The sequence below is a fragment of the Anomaloglossus baeobatrachus genome, chromosome 9 (genome assembly GCF_048569485.1).
Source record: "Anomaloglossus baeobatrachus isolate aAnoBae1 chromosome 9, aAnoBae1.hap1, whole genome shotgun sequence".
In the NCBI taxonomy this organism is placed as follows: Eukaryota; Metazoa; Chordata; class Amphibia; order Anura; family Aromobatidae; genus Anomaloglossus; species Anomaloglossus baeobatrachus.
The window spans coordinates 176,352,397-176,370,017 of NC_134361.1; the positions used below are offsets into that span (position 1 = coordinate 176,352,397).

Genomic DNA, 17,621 nt, shown 5'->3' on the forward strand with positions numbered 1-17,621 from the left:
AGTCTAGCAATACACCACCAATGACCAATATCTAAGATGAGACAATCTCCCAACCTAGTTAATGTTTGTAGATTTTCTCTAATTCTTACCTTTTGTCACTTTTTTCTTGCTGATAGTCCCATTCCATCTCTACAGCTGCAATATAATGCGTCCATGTTACTGGCTTACGTTTCCCATGAGATCTTACATGAAGATGGGGTACATCATTGCCCTCATCTATGTCGAATACTGTAGACTCATAATAATCATCTTCATACTCATCATCATTGTTATCTAATGTACGCATTCGCTTTTCGGACTCAGTTGTGCAATCTTCCACTCTCATCAGAGATGTAATCTTTCCTGTTGAGCACAATTAGTGTAATTTTAATTAGCTGTACAAACATAAGAAATTAAGCCATCAGAGCAGCCAAGTCCAGGTAGTGTGTCTCAATATAAACACTGACAATGAGAGGGATGTATTATAGTAATCCGGAAAATTAACAAGATCCAATTGACCAATAACTAAATAGAACGTTCCTACAAAAGCCAGAACAGTACAGTATCACCGTGTGTGTGTGTGTGTGTGTGTGTCGTGTGGTATGTGTGTGGTGTTCCACTGCAGGTCCTCGATGCGTTCCACTGCAGGTCCTCGATGCGTTCCACTGCAGGTCCTCGATGCGTTCCATTGCAGGTTCTCGCATTCCAAAGCATCCTGGTCTGGTGAGTATGATTGCGGGGTCTTCTGTCTTTTTTCTTCTCTCTTTTGGGGGTATGTGCTTTTCTAAAGCCTGCTTTACATGTTACGATTCTGCATACGATATTGTATGCGATCGTAACCGCCCCCATCGTATGTGCGGCACGTTCAAATTTGTTGAATGTGCCGCACAAACGATTAACCCTCATCACACGTACTTACCCATCCATACGACCTCGATGTGGGCGGCGAACGTCCACTTCCTGGAGAGGGAGAGACTTTCGGCGTCACATTGACGTCACGCGGCAGCCGGCCAATAGAAGTGGAGGGGCGGAGCTGAGCGGGACGTAAACATCCCGCCCACCTCCTTCCTTCCGCATTGCTGGCCGGGAGCTGCAGGACGCAGGTAAGATCTGTTCATCGTTCCCGGGGTGTCACACACTGCGATGTGTGCTACCCCGGGTACGATGAACAACCTGACGTTCAATTCATGAGGAATGAACGATGAGCGTATATTGTAGTGTGTAAAGCAGGCTTTAATGAAGTGTCCTGCAGTATTCTTAAACTTTTTTAGCTGCATAGAAACTTCATTCTGGAACCACAACTAGGGCTTATTTTCAGGGTAGGGCCTTCTTGAGGAAACATAGTAGTTACCAGACAATAGGGTAAGAGATTGTAAAGTGTTGGGACTAGCGCACAATGGGAGGGGTTAGTTGATAGGGTAAAAGACGGTTCCTTCTAGAAAAAGTTAGTGAAGATCTAAGGTGCCATATATATAAGCAAATAGTTTGTAGATCATGAAGATCGCATGGTATGGGTGACTTGTGGCTGAAAATAAGAATGGAGACTGAAGTCAAGATAGATTGATCCTTAAATACTGACTGAGACACGGAAAACTGGAGAATAATAAGGCTAGAGACTTGCCTCCATATGGAACAGTCCCAGATAGAAGGGTCTGGAGAATGGGACTTTAGCGTCTATGCCCCAAGCCTAAAAGGTAACAGGCCAGAATGGACCGAGACGTCAGCAGAGTTGGCTTCCCTTGCAGAGTCTCCCCAAGCGTCCAAGAGTGTAAGGCTCTTCTTTGGCACTACCGGCTAACCCTTAACCTATTCCTCTATGAGGAGAAGAGACATGGATACGGAAACATCTGGGAGCACAAGGCACTACTCTGACCATAGTGACAGAACCCCTGACCCACTCCTTTACAAGGAGACTGGACGGGCAGCCGCTGGAAGGGAGGAGGACCATTGCGAATTGGACTGTTCGTTAGGCTGGGTTGTACTGGAATTCAAAGGACTAATAATATCAGAAACAATCCAGCCAGAACTAAGAATTTGTCTGAATATGCCTTGTACCTTTGAACAGTGCTGGAAAATATATGTCTGCTATCTGGTGTATAAAGTTGTTGATGAAGATAAAGCATTGAGTAAAGTCCTATGTTTGAAATTAACTGGTGGAAATGAGTCGTGATTTGGTCCTGGCCAGCTGATGTCAGTAGCAACATGCGACCTGAACGGACGAATAGCCCACACTACACACACATAAAGGACCAGCTCTTTCATGTAGCGTGCCAGGGTGTCCGAAGTCAATACCTTGCCATCAACTACTGCCCCAAGCCACTCTACAATGGCATGGGCATGCATGGTTTTCAACAGAACTGGGTCACTTGTGTTTGATGATGTGACTGAAGACAGAAGCAGCTGGATGGATTCTAAAGTGTACAAAATGAGACTTTCTGCACAGATTCAACCAAATGCAGCAAGGTTGATTGGATGGTGCTTCACAGTACAGATGGAAAATAAGCAAAAACATACTGCGAAAGCCACCCAGGAGTTTTTTAAGGGAAAGTAGTGGAATATTCTAAAATGGCCAAGTAAATCCACAGATCTCAACCCCCATCAAGCTGAATTTCACATGCTTAAGAGAAAACGTAAGGTAGAAAAACCCACAAACAAGGAACAACTGAAATCAGCTGCAGTAAAGGCTGGCATAGCATCACACAGGAGGAGATCCAGCATTTGGTGATGTCCATGGCTTTCAGGCTTCAGGCAGTCATGGTAAAGTAAATATGTGCAATTATTTTTGAGCTCCTGGAATGAGGAGGCTTTGTAAATGGTTGCAGCTCCTAAACGTTTCACGGGATATTTTTGTTCAGCTCCTTTAACTAAACCTGAAAGTCTGCACTTCAATTACACCTCAGTTGTTTCATTTTAAAAATAGCCCAAATCACGAAGATTTGGTCACTATCCAAATATTTGTGGACATGTATAGTGTAAATCTAAATGTATAGTGACAGTGCGCTTCCCTGCTGGCTCTGCTGAGAAGTAACAAGCCGGAAAGAGAACGCACTGTCAGTGTGCAATGTAAGGAGATAACTTGGCATGCAGGAAAAGCAGAGACCAGTTCCACCCCCGAAACTGATGTCACTTCCGTAGGCTGGTCTTTGTTCTCACTGTTATCTCCTTACAATACACACTGACAGTGCGCTCCTTTTCCGGCAAGTCAATTCTCATCAGTGGCGGCGAGGGAGCACCCTATTACTAGGGTTGCCAATTTGATTTTTTTTCTTTTTCTGGACAGTTTAACAAAAAATCATGGACAGACAATATATTTCACAGTAACATTGGAACACCATAATAAATCATTACGAGACGTGATACATGTCTTCAGCCCATAATTCCAATATGAACACATTATCTATATTCATTGTAAAATGATAATTTCAGTCAGAATCATGCTTATAAGTTTTTTCAGCTTCAAAAAATCACAGACGCCTTACATTTTTTACAGATAGGGCAAAAAATGCCCTATTTTTACGGACTGTCCCGGCATTTTTGGACAATTGTCACTGTGCACTGAGAAGAATATCATACAGTGACAAGGAAACTTGTACTGAGCATATGTCAGAGTTGACAACCAGCACATGCTCAGTAGAGCAGGGTCCAGACCAGCCCCTGAAATGGATGTCACTGATGACGCTTCACTTCAGTATCCAAGCATGTACTGGGGATTCTTAAACAAAGCATCATCAGACAGGAAGTTGGAAAAAATAGATAAAGAGAGCAGGTAGAGTAAAGAGGGAACCGCTGCGAATTTTTCATTAACATATATCAGAGAAATGATTAGATTATTACAATAATAGACAATTAGGATTAAATTAATGTTAGTCAGACCACACATCTAAACCATACTTTACAAAATGAACATATCATAAATGCTGTAAGTACCTTCTGGATGTGTCCAGGATTGGCAGGATAGTTTGTAGACTCCTTTATCTCCTGGGTGAACTATGGCTGTTAGAAAGCTAAAGGCAGTAACAGAAAGTACAGGGACGCGATGATCTCTTATCACAAAGCTATGTCTCTCCAGAGAAATGCTGTGAACTTCAAAATTGGTCCCAAATCCAATGACGTGAAAATGTATTGGCTTCTTAAGACAAATGTTCTGCTCTAGAATAAAAAAAGAGAAAACGTTGAGAAGTTGTTGACACCATAGTAGAACTCAAAATCAAGAAAAAAAACTATTAAAAAGTTCTAGAACAAATATTTTGACATCTTTTACCCCAAGTGCAACATAAATAATGTAAAAAAACTCCTAGAATTTTCAGGTGCGGACACATAAAAGTTTCTCAAAGCTCAATATTAGCTGTTCTGTTGTCGTGCATTTGGACCCCTTGAGTCTATGCTCCGTGGTTGGCCTCTCTGTCCACTGGTCTACAATAGATACACCTTTTCTTCTGGTGTTTTTAGTTTCTGTTATCCTTGCTTTAGTTCTTTTAGGGTATTCATTTACTCAATTGCCTGCCCAATCACTTTTCGGGTATGGCTTTAAATACTTTGTTGCTGCTGGTGAAATTTTCATTTTGAAGTCCAGCCATATTGCTGTTAGTTTCTTCCAGTCATTGGAAGACCAGCTAGAATACCTCTCTCTGCTGTTTATGTTCTCCACTCTGCACCTATCTTCTGTTTGTTGTTAGTAAGTAGGTGGCATATTCTTAAGCAATATACACCCTTTCTTGTATTTTTTATTTTGTTTTTTTGTCTCACTCAACTTTGGATCACTTTCTATTTCAGCACAACATCCCTTCTGTCGGTAATTTGCACTCTGCTCTGCCCTCTGGTTCCAGTTGACTTCCAGTTGACATGACATCACCGAGGCGGCCCCAGTCTCTCTGAGTGACTGGGCTGTGGGCGGCATTTCACCTCTCATCACAGCCCGGCATCTTGACATGTGTACTCCTTTGCTGCAGAGCGCCTCAAGCAGGAGCGATGCTATGACAAGCGGTGAAACGCTGCCAACAATCCAGGTACTCAGGGAGACTGGAGCCAGGCTTGGTGATGTCAGGTCAACTGGAAGTGGATGTGACATCACCGGATCTCAAAGGTCACGGAGCCACGGGGTTCACGTGATAGGGATGAGCAGACGTAATAGCACCCCTCACAGGCAGAATGTGCTATATAAGCTATTTGAGAAAAGCCTACCCTATGAGTTTTACAGATTTGTGTGGCCACTTTGCTGTGTAGTAGACCATCCCTTTAAGAAATAAAGACTATTATATGATCATGTTATATTATTCTGTACATTATTTACCAGGAATGGAGCCATTTATGTGTCCATTAATTGTATGCAATGGCTGAATGTTTCCATCATGTGCATAATGGCTGTGACCTGTGTGGAAAAATAATATTTAAAATTAATTTCTTTCTTAGCTTGAAAGCAGAAGTTACACCAATGTAAGTCTGTGGAAAAAAATCAGACAACTCGGATACCATCCATGTGCTCTCGGTTTTAACGGACTGCTATACAGGAAAAAGTTGAGCAACCTCCATCAGTTTTTTTCTTCATCCGAGAAAATCTGATGAAACGCTGACCAAACTCTGATCGTAAAAACTGACACACTGACTAAACTTTGATGAAACTCTGACCAAAAATACTGATGAAACAGACATTTTTTGGCTTTCCTAAAAAGGTCACTGACAACTGTATGAGGCCTTACTCTACATACCATGATTAATGTCATACTGAACATATAGTTTTGACCCTGCAGAATGTGCTAGAAGCAGGAGAAAGTGACATATTCATATATGCACAGGTTTGTGGGGAAAGATTCAGTATATCATGTATGTGATTCATCAAAATCCCTGCTCATTCTGGGCTTTGGAGTCAAGGGTTTGGTCCTAACTATCACGAGTGTGTCATGGTCTGATCTTATGGGGATCTAGGATCAGAAGATTACAGCTTATTGTTGATCGCAGATCTGCTTTAGTGCCCATGTAACGGGGGCAGGGGGCGCCTGGGGGGTTATAGTCGTGGCCTCTTCGTGCGACAGGCTGACCCCCGGCCCGGCCGTCACTATTAAGACAGAGGTGTTGTTTGTGGGGCAGAGTGTGGATGGCAGGGGCGCAGACATGCCGGTATCTTGGCTCCCGGTCTTTACCTTTTTCTTTCTAGTCGCAGGGCGCTTCGCCACTCCCAGTAAAGAGCCACAGACAGGCAGCTGGTAAACTAAGAGACACTTTATTGAACGTAGCTTCAATTCTTCTTTACACTTTCCAGCAGACAGACACTTCAGTTACAGATTACACTTCTTGCCGGGGGACTACTTCTTTTCCTTCTGCGGGCGTTACCCGTGTACTTCCACTTCTTAGTCTATACTCGCACTCTGGCTGCTACGGGCATTACCCGTGTACTTTCACTTCTTGGTCTATACACGCACTCTGGCTGCTACGGGCATTACCCATGTACTTCTGCTCTCTTGTCTAGGCACTCTCTCTGGCTATCTGCCACGTTTCACTCCCACACTCTGCCCCGTTGACTCGGACTTCTTCCTCTGTCTCCTCAGACTACTACTCTCACTCTGCTTCAGAGCCCTCCCTTCCCCACCTAGGCTGCCCTGCCCCTTCCTTTCCTGTCACTGTTCCCAGAGGGACCACTGCTCCACTCTGACACCTAGTGGGGAAACCGGTAATTACTAAAACAACAAATAGCATACTATCAGTACCATTGGCCACCACACCGTGGGGCGTCTTCAGGGGGGGGAAACGTTTTCTTCACCACCAGGGGTCCGTCCACCCCTTACACCCGCTCGTCATTTACCCTGAGTTGGAGCATGTTTCATTTCATCCGGTACTGAAGGGGTTAAGCTATATGAGCTATAGCCGACATAGGGAGGAGTGAGGAGCGGATATTTAAAACAGAAGGGAGTGGCCGCAGCCGAGGTTACCACTATGCTATACTGCTATAGAAATGAACTATGTTACTTTGTTAGTATGTTCATTTCTATCCTGCAGTGATCTAACAGCTAGTGGTAACCTTGGCTGCAGCCACTCTCTTCCGTTATAAATATCCGCTCCTCACTCCTTCCTATGTCGGCTATAGCTCATACAATTGCGACCGGACCCAGGGGGACGAGCACCTCAGCCAGTGGTGTACCTCCAATGGCGGCAGGCCATGCGACCACTATGGGGCCAGTGAGTCAGGGGGGCCCGGAGCCAATGCTGGCACTGCCCCCCCCATTCTCTAATATCCCTTAGCACCCAACTTTCCTTTATTCTGACATCCATCTTGTACTCAGCACCCAGCTTTCCATGCTCTGCTATACATATTTTTCTCAGCACTCAACTTTCCCATGTTTTGCTATACATCTTTCCCTCAGCACCCAGCTTGCCCAAGCTCTGATATCAAGGGCAAGCTGGGTGCTGAAGGAAAGATGGTAATCAGAACATGGAAAGCTGGGTGGTGAGGGATAGAGGGATATTGGAGTAAGGGAAAGCTGGGTGCTGAGAGAAAGAGCCAAGTGTTGGCGTAATTATCCTGTACCCCGAGGGGGCGGGGAAAAGGGGCCCAAGTCCAAATTTTGCATCGGAGTTCATCAAACTCTAGTTAAGCCACTGCAGAAAACAGTTTAGTTATATCTTCACCAAGAGGAACTGTTTGGTCTCATTTAAAGATTAATATTTCGTACCTTCATCAAACACCGCTAGGGCAATTATTTTTTCCTGAACGCCATATTGCTGTCCATCTTCTGTAAGGGATCCTATGAATTTGTAAATATATGCATTACAATTTAAAATAGTAAAAGAGAAAAACAACTCATCGAGCAACATAATGGCTTTTAGCATAAAAAAAAAAATCTTTTTCCAGATCATTACAGCAAATGTCACAAAATATGTGGTAAATGGGGAACGCGAGTATATTTCTTGAAGATCTCCCAGAAAATGCTTGGGTTCCCCATTGACTTGCAATGGAAAAGTACTCAGTATTCGGATAGCATAATCCGAACCCGTTTATTTCACTATTCGCCCATCTCTAATTACTACCTCTTGCAGTTGGGCATTCGACAGTCTGACTTCTCTAACTGCCTTTCCTGTTCAGCTGCCAGAATCGCCTTTTCTTCCACCCGTAGTAACAGCAGACACTATAACAGGTTCTATAAAAGGGCTGGATGATTTCCTCAGCAAAAAAATGAAATTGTGAGTTACAGATAACTTATTGCAAAGAATGTATAATGGTGGAGAAAGCTTGAACTTGATGGACCTAAGTCTTTTTTCGACTCCATGACTGAAAATGCATGAGACATCATCTTTACCCAGAGGGTCAGAACCAACTGATGAACTCTTTAGGACAATTATCCATCTTACCGGGTTTACAGATAAGGATTGCTCCTATTAATCCAGAATTGATATCATAGGAGGAATTACTGTGAGAGTAATAAGCAGAGGTTATACAGAGGGGGTCAGATTCTGCTGGTCCATAGTTTTCTGGAATTTTCCAAATGTAAGTATATAATTGTCCAGGTGGAACGGCATCATCTGCCTTCTCAAGTTTGTCTGTTCCATCTCTGTATCCAGCACCTATAGAGAGGGAAATAGGATAGGAAATGTTACACCTCTGTTGTAGAGGTCTGTATTGTATGCAGGTGTGGACTGGCCCACAGGAGAACCGGGGAATCCTCCGGTGGGCCCCCTTTGCAGTAATATGTCACTTAGCCTCCAAACATGATCAGTAGTTGGCACAATGCACTTGTTTCACTATGTACAGACAAAGCAAGCATCTCATCATTTATTTTACAAACTACCAGGAATATAATTATATACAAGCATAGGTAAATTGTGAATGTAGTTGATCAGTGGGCTCCCCAGAGTCAATGTTACTGGGGGACCCTGCCACCCCAGTCTGACACTGATTGTATGTATGGCTGGCTGAAAAATTACACGGGGTGTGAAAACAATGAAGATGCCGTCAGTGTGTGCCAGTAACACATTAGTTAGTGACACGTTATGGGCAGAGTGGCAGATATGGTCATTCATACCCCACTCTGCATTAGTAACATAAGGGCAAGCAAATTTGGAAATATTGGCATCTATAGTAATGTGAGTGAATGTAATACATGCTCTTTGCATAACTTACCTAGCTACCTGATAAGGGATATGAATTAAAGGGTTATTCCCATCTTCATAAATAGGTATTATCGGATAATGGTCGTCAATAATTTTGCACATAACTTCTTTTACAATAATTTTTTATTAAGGATTTTAACATGTTACCATGCTTCCTTGGAAATAAGACCTATCCCGAAAATAAGCCCTTGCAGAAATTTTCTGGCTTTTTGGAGTATGCTTAAAATCTTAGCCCTATCCAAAAATACAAGTAAGATCTAGTTGCAGTTCAATAAGGAAGTGTCCAGGCAGGTAAAAAAATGTAAAGAATACAGAAGGAAACTTCATTAAAGAAAGTAGACACCCCCAAAAGAGAGAAGGCAGCCCTAAAAGAGAGAAGGCAGCCCCAAAAAAAATCATATGTGACATCCCACGGAGCACAAGATAGGAGCTTATCCCCGTACCCTGTATACCCGTCGCAAGGCCAGTGGTTTGTAGAAGTCGTGGCCTGACCCGGTTTCGTGGCCCCGTGGTGCACAGTAAAAGGGAGGCTAGCAAGGATTGTTCCTGGAGAGGACGTCACCAGTTACAGTGGTGACTGGGGTTCCGGCCTCCTTCGCTGCGGACCCTTCCTCCAACCTTTCCTCCTCCAGGAGTGGAACGGAGGATGTCGACTACGCCACCTGTGGTGCGCGGCCAGGGATAAGGACACCGCTGCAGGGTAACTCGCCGGGGAAGATGTTGGGGTGTCAGCCGAGATGATATCGCTCCCCACAGGCGGAAGGGAACGGGGAGGGAGAACGGGGAACTGGGAATCGCCGGATCACAAGGCGATGACAAACAGAGTCAGAGTCACTGAGTTGCGGGTTTCAGATTTTGTTTACTCAAAGTTCTTTCATATTCACCAATGACTCTGTTCGTTCCCTGGCAGGGCAGAGGTTAAGTCCTGTAGAGCAGCCTGTGGGCTTTCTCCCCTTGTGCTCTCGGGTGGTGCTCACCTCCTTGTCTCTGGAGCTCTTGGAACCCATTACTCTGCCACCCGAAGCTGCAGGGCTCTGTACTTCATCCTGGCTAGCCACCTCTCCCATTCCAGGTCTCCCAGGTCTCTGCCAGCTAATGGACCTGCAGCCTCCTAACTGGCGCTGTAAGCTCTCTCAGCTTAGGGGTCCTCAGCCATCCACTTGCCCGGTCCCAGGTAAGGAAAGGGTGTATGAACCGGTCTGGACTTGGTGGTTCCTCTACTCTGCCTCCCTGAGGGAGAGAACTTTCAGAGAGCTGATCACGGCATGCTCTCTCTCTGCTCCCCCAAGGCGTTCTGAACTAACATGAAAGTAAACTGTCCCTTGTGTAACTTCCTCCTGCACATGCCCCCACTTCAGGAATGTTCTCTCAGCCTACGTGTGTGAAGCTGCTTGTGTGAAGCAGGAAACAGACTTAAGACGCTGAACACTCCGCACTCACACATACACACACACATATCCCATCGCAGTATCACACACACACACACACACACACACACACACACACTAGGTCGTAGTATCACTCTACTCTCACTAACTCTACTCAAGTGATACTACTTCCAGCCAGCAGTGGGGGCGACCGCTGTGGAACGCTGGGGTCCTGACAGCAACGCAGACCTGTATGTGTGAGGAGCCCATTCACTTGCCAATTCACTTGCCAATTTGCGCCCTTCGGGGACAGGGCTGTGTGGTCCACATCCAGGTGGGTGAAGATCAGTTCAAATGGGAGTCCCCAATGATATTTAATCTTTTTAAAGTGAAGGAATTCCAGGTATGGCTTCATGGTGCATCTCTTAGCTTTGGTTGTGGAGCAAAATCTGGCAAAAATGTTCATAAGATTGACCTTGAGACTTCAGAGATGAGGAATTCCAGGCCACTAACAGTAGTTGTTCTTTCATTTTGTAGAACTGACGTTAAGGATAATGTCACAAGGTGGGCCATTAGGTTTGAATTTACTTAGTGTTATATGGATTTGGTCCTTCTCTACTCGTTCAATGGGGATCCCAGGTAGGAGTTCCTGGAATAGGTCTGTTGCAGTGGATTGGAGGTCTGTGATTGTCTCAGGCAGGCCTTTGCTCCTGCAAACACAGTTCTCGAAGTCTTCCAGCTTGTTGTTGAGGGAGAAGATTTCTTCGTGAAGCAACTTCATCTCCTTTTCGTGGGTAACTAGGGCTGTAATTGTAGAGTCCATCTTGTCTTCAAGATCAGAGATGGACTAAGACGGGAGAACTTTGGATCCTGGTTGTGGATGCTGGGATCACTTCTGGGTCAGTCCCTTCAGGTATAGAAGAGCAGAATGATTCAGGCAGAGAGTTTGGTCAAGAAGATATTTTGACACTGCAGACTGTTAATGGTTGATTCCTGAAATTAGGGTTCACTGAGGTTGTTCTGGGTGGCTTCGGCATGAGGGTGTGGCACCCCTGAGGCTCTGGTCGCCACAGGGTACTACACCTCAATTACGGTGCGGTATCTATCTCTGGTAAGGAGGGGGTTAATCACCGGTGTTCCACAAACACACACTACATACAGCTTAGGAGCCTTCACATAGGGTGGGTTGGCTCAGGGTAAGCAGGGGGGTGGTCATGGGACTTCCCGGTCACTGAAGCCAGATGAGTACAAGCCACCTGCTTGCAACCAGAGCTTGAATGAACTGAATAATATCACCAGCACCAGTCCAGGGAAGATGGGAGTATTTAAGCAACAAGGAGAATACTGATAATCAGCAGCTGGATGGAAGTTTAGCTCCCCTGGGTCCTAAAAGGGAATAGATGAAAATCCAGCCAGAAAACTACCTAGTACAATGAATACTAACAGCAGGAATAACAAAAAGTCAGGGAGTATTTTACGCAGCCAAACGCTTTGACCTTCTTTTGCCAGAAACTACAGTTAGGTCCAGAAACATTTGGACAGTGACACAAGTTTTGTTATTTTAGCTGTTTACAAAAACATGTTCAGAAATACAATTATATATATAATATGGGCTGAAAGTGCACACTCCCAGCTGCAATATGAGAGTTTTCACATCCAAATCGGAGAAAGGGTTTAGGAATCATAGCTCTGTAATGCATAGCCTCCTCTTTTTCAAGGGACCAAAAGTAATTGGACAAGGGACTCTAAGGGCTGCAATTAACTCTGAAGGCGTCTCCCTCGTTAACCTGTAATCAATGAAGTAGTTAAAAGGTCTGGGGTTGATTACAGTTGTGTGGTTTTGCATTTGGAAGCTGTTGCTGTGACCAGACAACATGCGGTCTAAGCAACTCTCAATTGAGGTGAAGCAGAACATCCTGAGGCTGAAAAAAAGAAAAAATCCATCAGAGAGATAGCAGACATGCTTGGAGTAGCAAAATCAACAGTCGGGTACATTCTGAGAAAAAAGGAATTGACTGGTGAGCTTGGGAACTCAAAAAGGCCTGGGCGTCCACGGATGACAACAGTGGTGGATGATCGCCGCATACTTTCTTTGGTGAAGAAGAACCCGTTCACAACATCAACTGAAGTCCAGAACACTCTCAGTGAAGTAGGTGTATCTGTCTCTAAGTCAACAGTAAAGAGAAGACTCCATGAAAGTAAATACAAAGGGTTCACATCTAGATGCAAACCATTCATCAATTCCAAAAATAGACAGGCCAGAGTTAAATTTGCTGAAAAACACCTCATGAAGCCAGCTCAGTTCTGGAAAAGTATTCTATGGACAGATGAGACAAAGATCAACCTGTACCAGAATGATGGGAAGAAAAAAGTTTGGAGAAGAAAGGGAACGGCACATGATCCAAGGCACACCACATCCTCTGTAAAACATGGTGGAGGCAACGTGATGGCATGGGCATGCATGGCTTTCAATGGCACTGGGTCACTTGTGTTTATTGATGACATAACAGCAGACAAGAGTAGCCGGATGAATTCTGAAGTGTACCGGGATATACTTTCAGCCCAGATTCAGCCAAATGCCGCAAAGTTGATCGGACGGCGCTTCATAGTACAGATGGACAATGACCCCAAGCATACAGCCAAAGCTACCCAGGAGTTCATGAGTGCAAAAAAGTGGAACATTCTGCAATGGCCAAGTCAATCACCAGATCTTAACCCAATTGAGCATGCATTTCACTTGCTCAAATCCAGACTTAAGACGGAAAGACCCACAAACAAGCAAGACCTGAAGGCTGCGGCTGTAAAGGCCTGGCAAAGCATTAAGAAAAAGGAAACCCAGCGTTTGGTGATGTCCATGGGTTCCAGACTTAAGGCAGTGATTGCCCCCAAAGGATTCGCAACAAAATATTGAAAATAAAAATATTTTGTTTGGGTTTGGTTTATTTGTCCAATTACTTTTGACCTCCTAAAATGTGGAGTGTTTGTAAAGAAATGTGTACAATTCCTACAATTTCTATCAGATATTTTTGTTCAAACCTTCAAATTAAACGTTACAATCTGCACTTGAATTCTGTTGTAGAGATTTCATTTCAAATCCAATGTGGTGGCATGCAGAGCCCAACTCGCGAAAATTGTGTCACTGTCCAAATATTTCTGGACCTAACTGTACATAACTGTCTGTCACCTGTGACACACCCATGACAGAGCAGCCCTGAACCATCTGCAGGTTCACTCCCTGGTGCTCAGGCTGGGATTGGCATCCATGCGCCATCATCGGAAACAGTTGATGTCCATAAGTAGATGCTATTCTCAGAAAGTGCACCTTTCATAACCAAGTAAATATGAGAAAAAGCATGAGCAAGAAACAATGATACATATGCTACATCATTAAAAATATGAGCAAAAGACAAAAGATTTTATGGTGGATTATACTATATTGTGTAATAATTTTATCTTCATTAGTTTTTTTTTACCTATATTATATAGAAAAAGAAAAGAATGTGTAAGTAGGATACTACAAGATGGCGTTCTCACCTTCTGACCTTTTCCCATATGATACCCCAATGCCATGTAGACTGTACGGAATACTTGCAAGATTCTTAAAGTGAATAACAACATTATCAAATGTTTCAACTCGAATGGTGGGACCCAATAGTCCTGAAAATATAAAGAAAAAATAATTAATAATTTAGTTATTACCAGAAAGTTTTCATCTATTCTCATAACAGAAAATGTATTCACATGAACAGATATCAATACCACATTACCACATTGGAACTTTATGTCATGGGGTATGAAATGACAGAACAGGGTCTCCTAGGCTGGCCTTCAGACTTGAGACCGTGTGCGGTCCCTTTTCTCAGAGGTAGGCTTGATGGTAGCCAGGTCTGAGCCCCCAGTGTGACCCTGACTCCTGTCCGAGTCCTGATCTTAGTCCCCCTCTACCCCACCCTTGGTGTGGGCTGGAAACACAGTAACAAGACCTCACAAAAACGACACGGACAAGGGAGAATGAAAACGTGTACACACTGAACTCAAACACATAGGAGAGGCTATATGTGTACATGGGAATAAAGAAAAAAAGTAAACGCACAACAAATTAACTTCGACACCATGCAAAATAGTAACAACAGATCACCATGAACTGGATTACAACAAAGACCGGAATCGCTGGAGCTAAACTGAAGCTAAAATCGGCGCTGAGTAGGAAGGTCCAGACTCTTATATAGGAAAGAGATGGCTGGTGATCATTGGTAATTAGCAACCTGATCTCCTAGCAGAGTTCCCCCAGCAGGAATTAACTCCTGCAGGACTGAGGAACAGAGCATGTGAAACAGCCAACACCCTGCTCTGGCTGAACAACTAGGAGACATCAGGTTGCCTAACAGGCTCTTCAGTGTGAACAGAGGCTGATGCCGCCGTGACATCTAATGAGTCTGTACTTGAATACCACATGACACTTTACAACTTTCATGAACTCCCATTCTAAATCCATATACATTAATATAAATTTGGTTCCTCCTTTGCAGCTAAATTAACTTCCGAACTTCTGGGAAGACTTTCTACAACATTTTGGAGGAGTTTGTTAGAATGTTTCCCTATTTTTCCAGAAAGGCTTTTGTGAGGTCAAACAATGATGTAGAACTAGAGGACCAGGCTCACAATCTCCATTCTAGTTCATCCCAAAAGTATTCAATGGTTTGGAGGGCAGGGCTCAGCCAAGTTCTTCCACATGAAACTCACCCAACCATGACGCTATATTGTGCACTGGGCTGCAGTCATGGGGCAAAGAAAAGGATTTTCTTCAAAATGTTAATGAAGAGTAAAAGATCCTCCAGAATCCAAGTCCATTAAAAATATGTTGGAAAAATGTAGTAAGACATACAAATAAGCCATTGAACGTTAAATCTGCTGTGCTGAAACCAACGAGTTTCGACTTACAAAGTCTTAAGGCCCTGTCACACATAGAGATAAATCTGCGAAAGATCTGTGGTTGCAGTGAAATTGTGGACAATCAGTGTCAGGTTTGTGGCTGTGTACAAATGGAACAATATGTCCATGATTTTACTGCAACCACAGATCTGCCAAAGATTTATCTCTGTGTGTGACAGGGCCTTTAGGGGCACTTTGCACGCTGCGACATCGCTAGCCAATGATAGCGATGCCGAGAGCGATAGTACCTGCCCCCGTCGCACATGCGATATCTTGTGATAGCTGCCGTAGCAAACATTATCGCTATGGCAGTTTCACACGCACATACCTGCCCTGCGATGTCGCTCTGGCCGGCGACCTTAAGAAGGAGGCGGGTCGTGCGGCGTCACAGCGACATCACACAGCAGGCGGCCAATAGAAGCGGTGGGGCGGAGATGAGCGGGACATAAACATCCCGCCCACCTCCTTCCTTCTGCATAGCCGGTGGAGGCAGGTAAGGAGATGTTCCTCGCTCCTGCGGCTTTACACACAGCGATGTGTCCTGCCGCAGGAACGAGGAACAACATCGTATCTCCTATTGATGCGACATTATGAAAATGACCGATGCTACACAGATCACCGATTTTCGACGCTTTTGCGATAGTTTATCGGCGCATTTAGGCTTTACACGTTGCGACGTCGTTACCGGCGCCGGATGTGCATCACTTTCGATTTGACCCCGATGATATTGCAGTAGTGATGTTGCAGCGTGCAAAGTACCCCTTAGTCATGATATTGGGTTTATATCATGACTAAGACTTTGTAAGTAGAAACTTGTTGGTTTGAGCATAGCAGATATAACGTTCTGTGGCTTATTTGTATGTCATACTACAATTTTCAATAAACGTATGTTTTATGGGCTTGAATGCTGGAGGATCTTTTTCTCTTCATCTGCTTAATTGAAGCCCAGTCCTGGGCAGCTCCTTGCAATCCGCACCCTTATGGACTAGGTGCATCTAGAGACGGGTGAGTGAATTTTCTTGGTTTTCTCTAAACTGTTCCACCGATCTGATAAGCTGGTGCCAGCTTATCACATCGGTGGATACCGCGATTTCAGATAGCGCTACCCACAGCTCAAGGAGATCCTGAGAACCATAGTAAGGACACACTGATGAAGGTCTGTTATGAACAAAATGTCTGTGCTGGTCCTTCAGTTCTTTAATAAATCAACCACTTTATCGCCATATCTGAGTGCCAAGTCATATTCTCATCTACAACGGGTCAGGAACCTACTTGTGCACCCCCTACAGAAGTGCCATGATTATCTACTTTGATGTGCGCTTTCGACATCCGAACAGAATCATTTTATTGCCAGTGAGAGGAATTCAGAGATTCACTGGAGTGCCGGCTCCCAACATTCAGTGGAGAGAGGTGACTCTTTGTTCTGGATTTGTCGCGAACGACCCAGCAACTGTTTTGTTTTAGGATCTCACAACCTGTATGTTTGTTGTCTTTACTGAATCTACATTAGTGAAAGCATTAATGTTTGTAATGCTCTGTGGAATTAATGGTGCTGTATAAGTGAGTAGAATAAACTGCTTTTTTTGTGATCTCTCTGGGGCCTATGGCTCTGTTAGGACTCATTGCTGTATTGGGGCCCATTTCAGTGTTGGGGCCCATTGCTGTGTTGGGGCCCATTGCTTTTTTGGACCCATTGCTTTTTTGGTTCCCATTGCAGTCTTGGTTCCCATTGCAGTGTTGGGGCCCATTGCAGTGTTGGAGCACATTGCTGTGTTGGGGCCCATTGCTGTGTTTGGGCCCATTGCGGTATTAGGCCCATTGCTATGGTTGGGCCCATTCCTGTGTTGGGACCCATTGCTGTGTTTGGGCCCATTGCTGTGTTTGGGCTCATTAGTGTGTTTGGGCCCATTGCTGTGTTGGGGCCCATTGCTGTGTTGGGACCATTGCTATTTTGGGGCCCATTGCTGTTTTTTCACCCATTGCTGTGTTTGGGTCCATTGCTGTGTTGGGACCCATTGCTATGTAGGGACTCATTGCTGTGTTGGGGCCTATTGCTGTGTTTGGGCTAACTGCTTTTTTGGGGGTCCATTGCTGTGTTGGGGCCCATTACTGTGTTAAGACCCATTGCTGTGTTTGAGCCCATTCCTATGTTGGGGCCCATTGCTGTGTTGGGGCCCATTTCCGTACTGGGGCCTAGGTCGTCACCCTGCAGCGTAGCGATGAGGACACACCATTGTGCCACCA

The 17,621-nt window shown here is 44.5% G+C and overlaps 1 protein-coding gene across 6 annotated transcripts in view; it reads right to left on the reverse strand.

The window, feature by feature from the left end:
- Positions 1-17,621, reverse strand: part of F8 (coagulation factor VIII) — a 216,063-nt gene that overhangs the window by 177,174 nt on the left and 21,268 nt on the right. For all 6 annotated transcript variants that reach the window (XR_012725311.1, XR_012725310.1, XM_075324077.1 and 3 more), the window contains exons 3-8: positions 13,980-14,102; positions 8,320-8,532; positions 7,644-7,715; positions 5,270-5,347; positions 3,907-4,128; positions 90-342 (exon numbers count right to left, since the gene is read on the reverse strand). Coding sequence is in view for 4 of the 6 variants with exons in the window: in XM_075324077.1 (XP_075180192.1) it covers positions 90-342; positions 3,907-4,128; positions 5,270-5,347; positions 7,644-7,715; positions 8,320-8,532; positions 13,980-14,102 (961 nt within the window). In the remaining 2 variants the exon portion in view is untranslated. The remainder of the gene's footprint in view (positions 1-89; positions 343-3,906; positions 4,129-5,269; positions 5,348-7,643; positions 7,716-8,319; positions 8,533-13,979; positions 14,103-17,621) is intronic.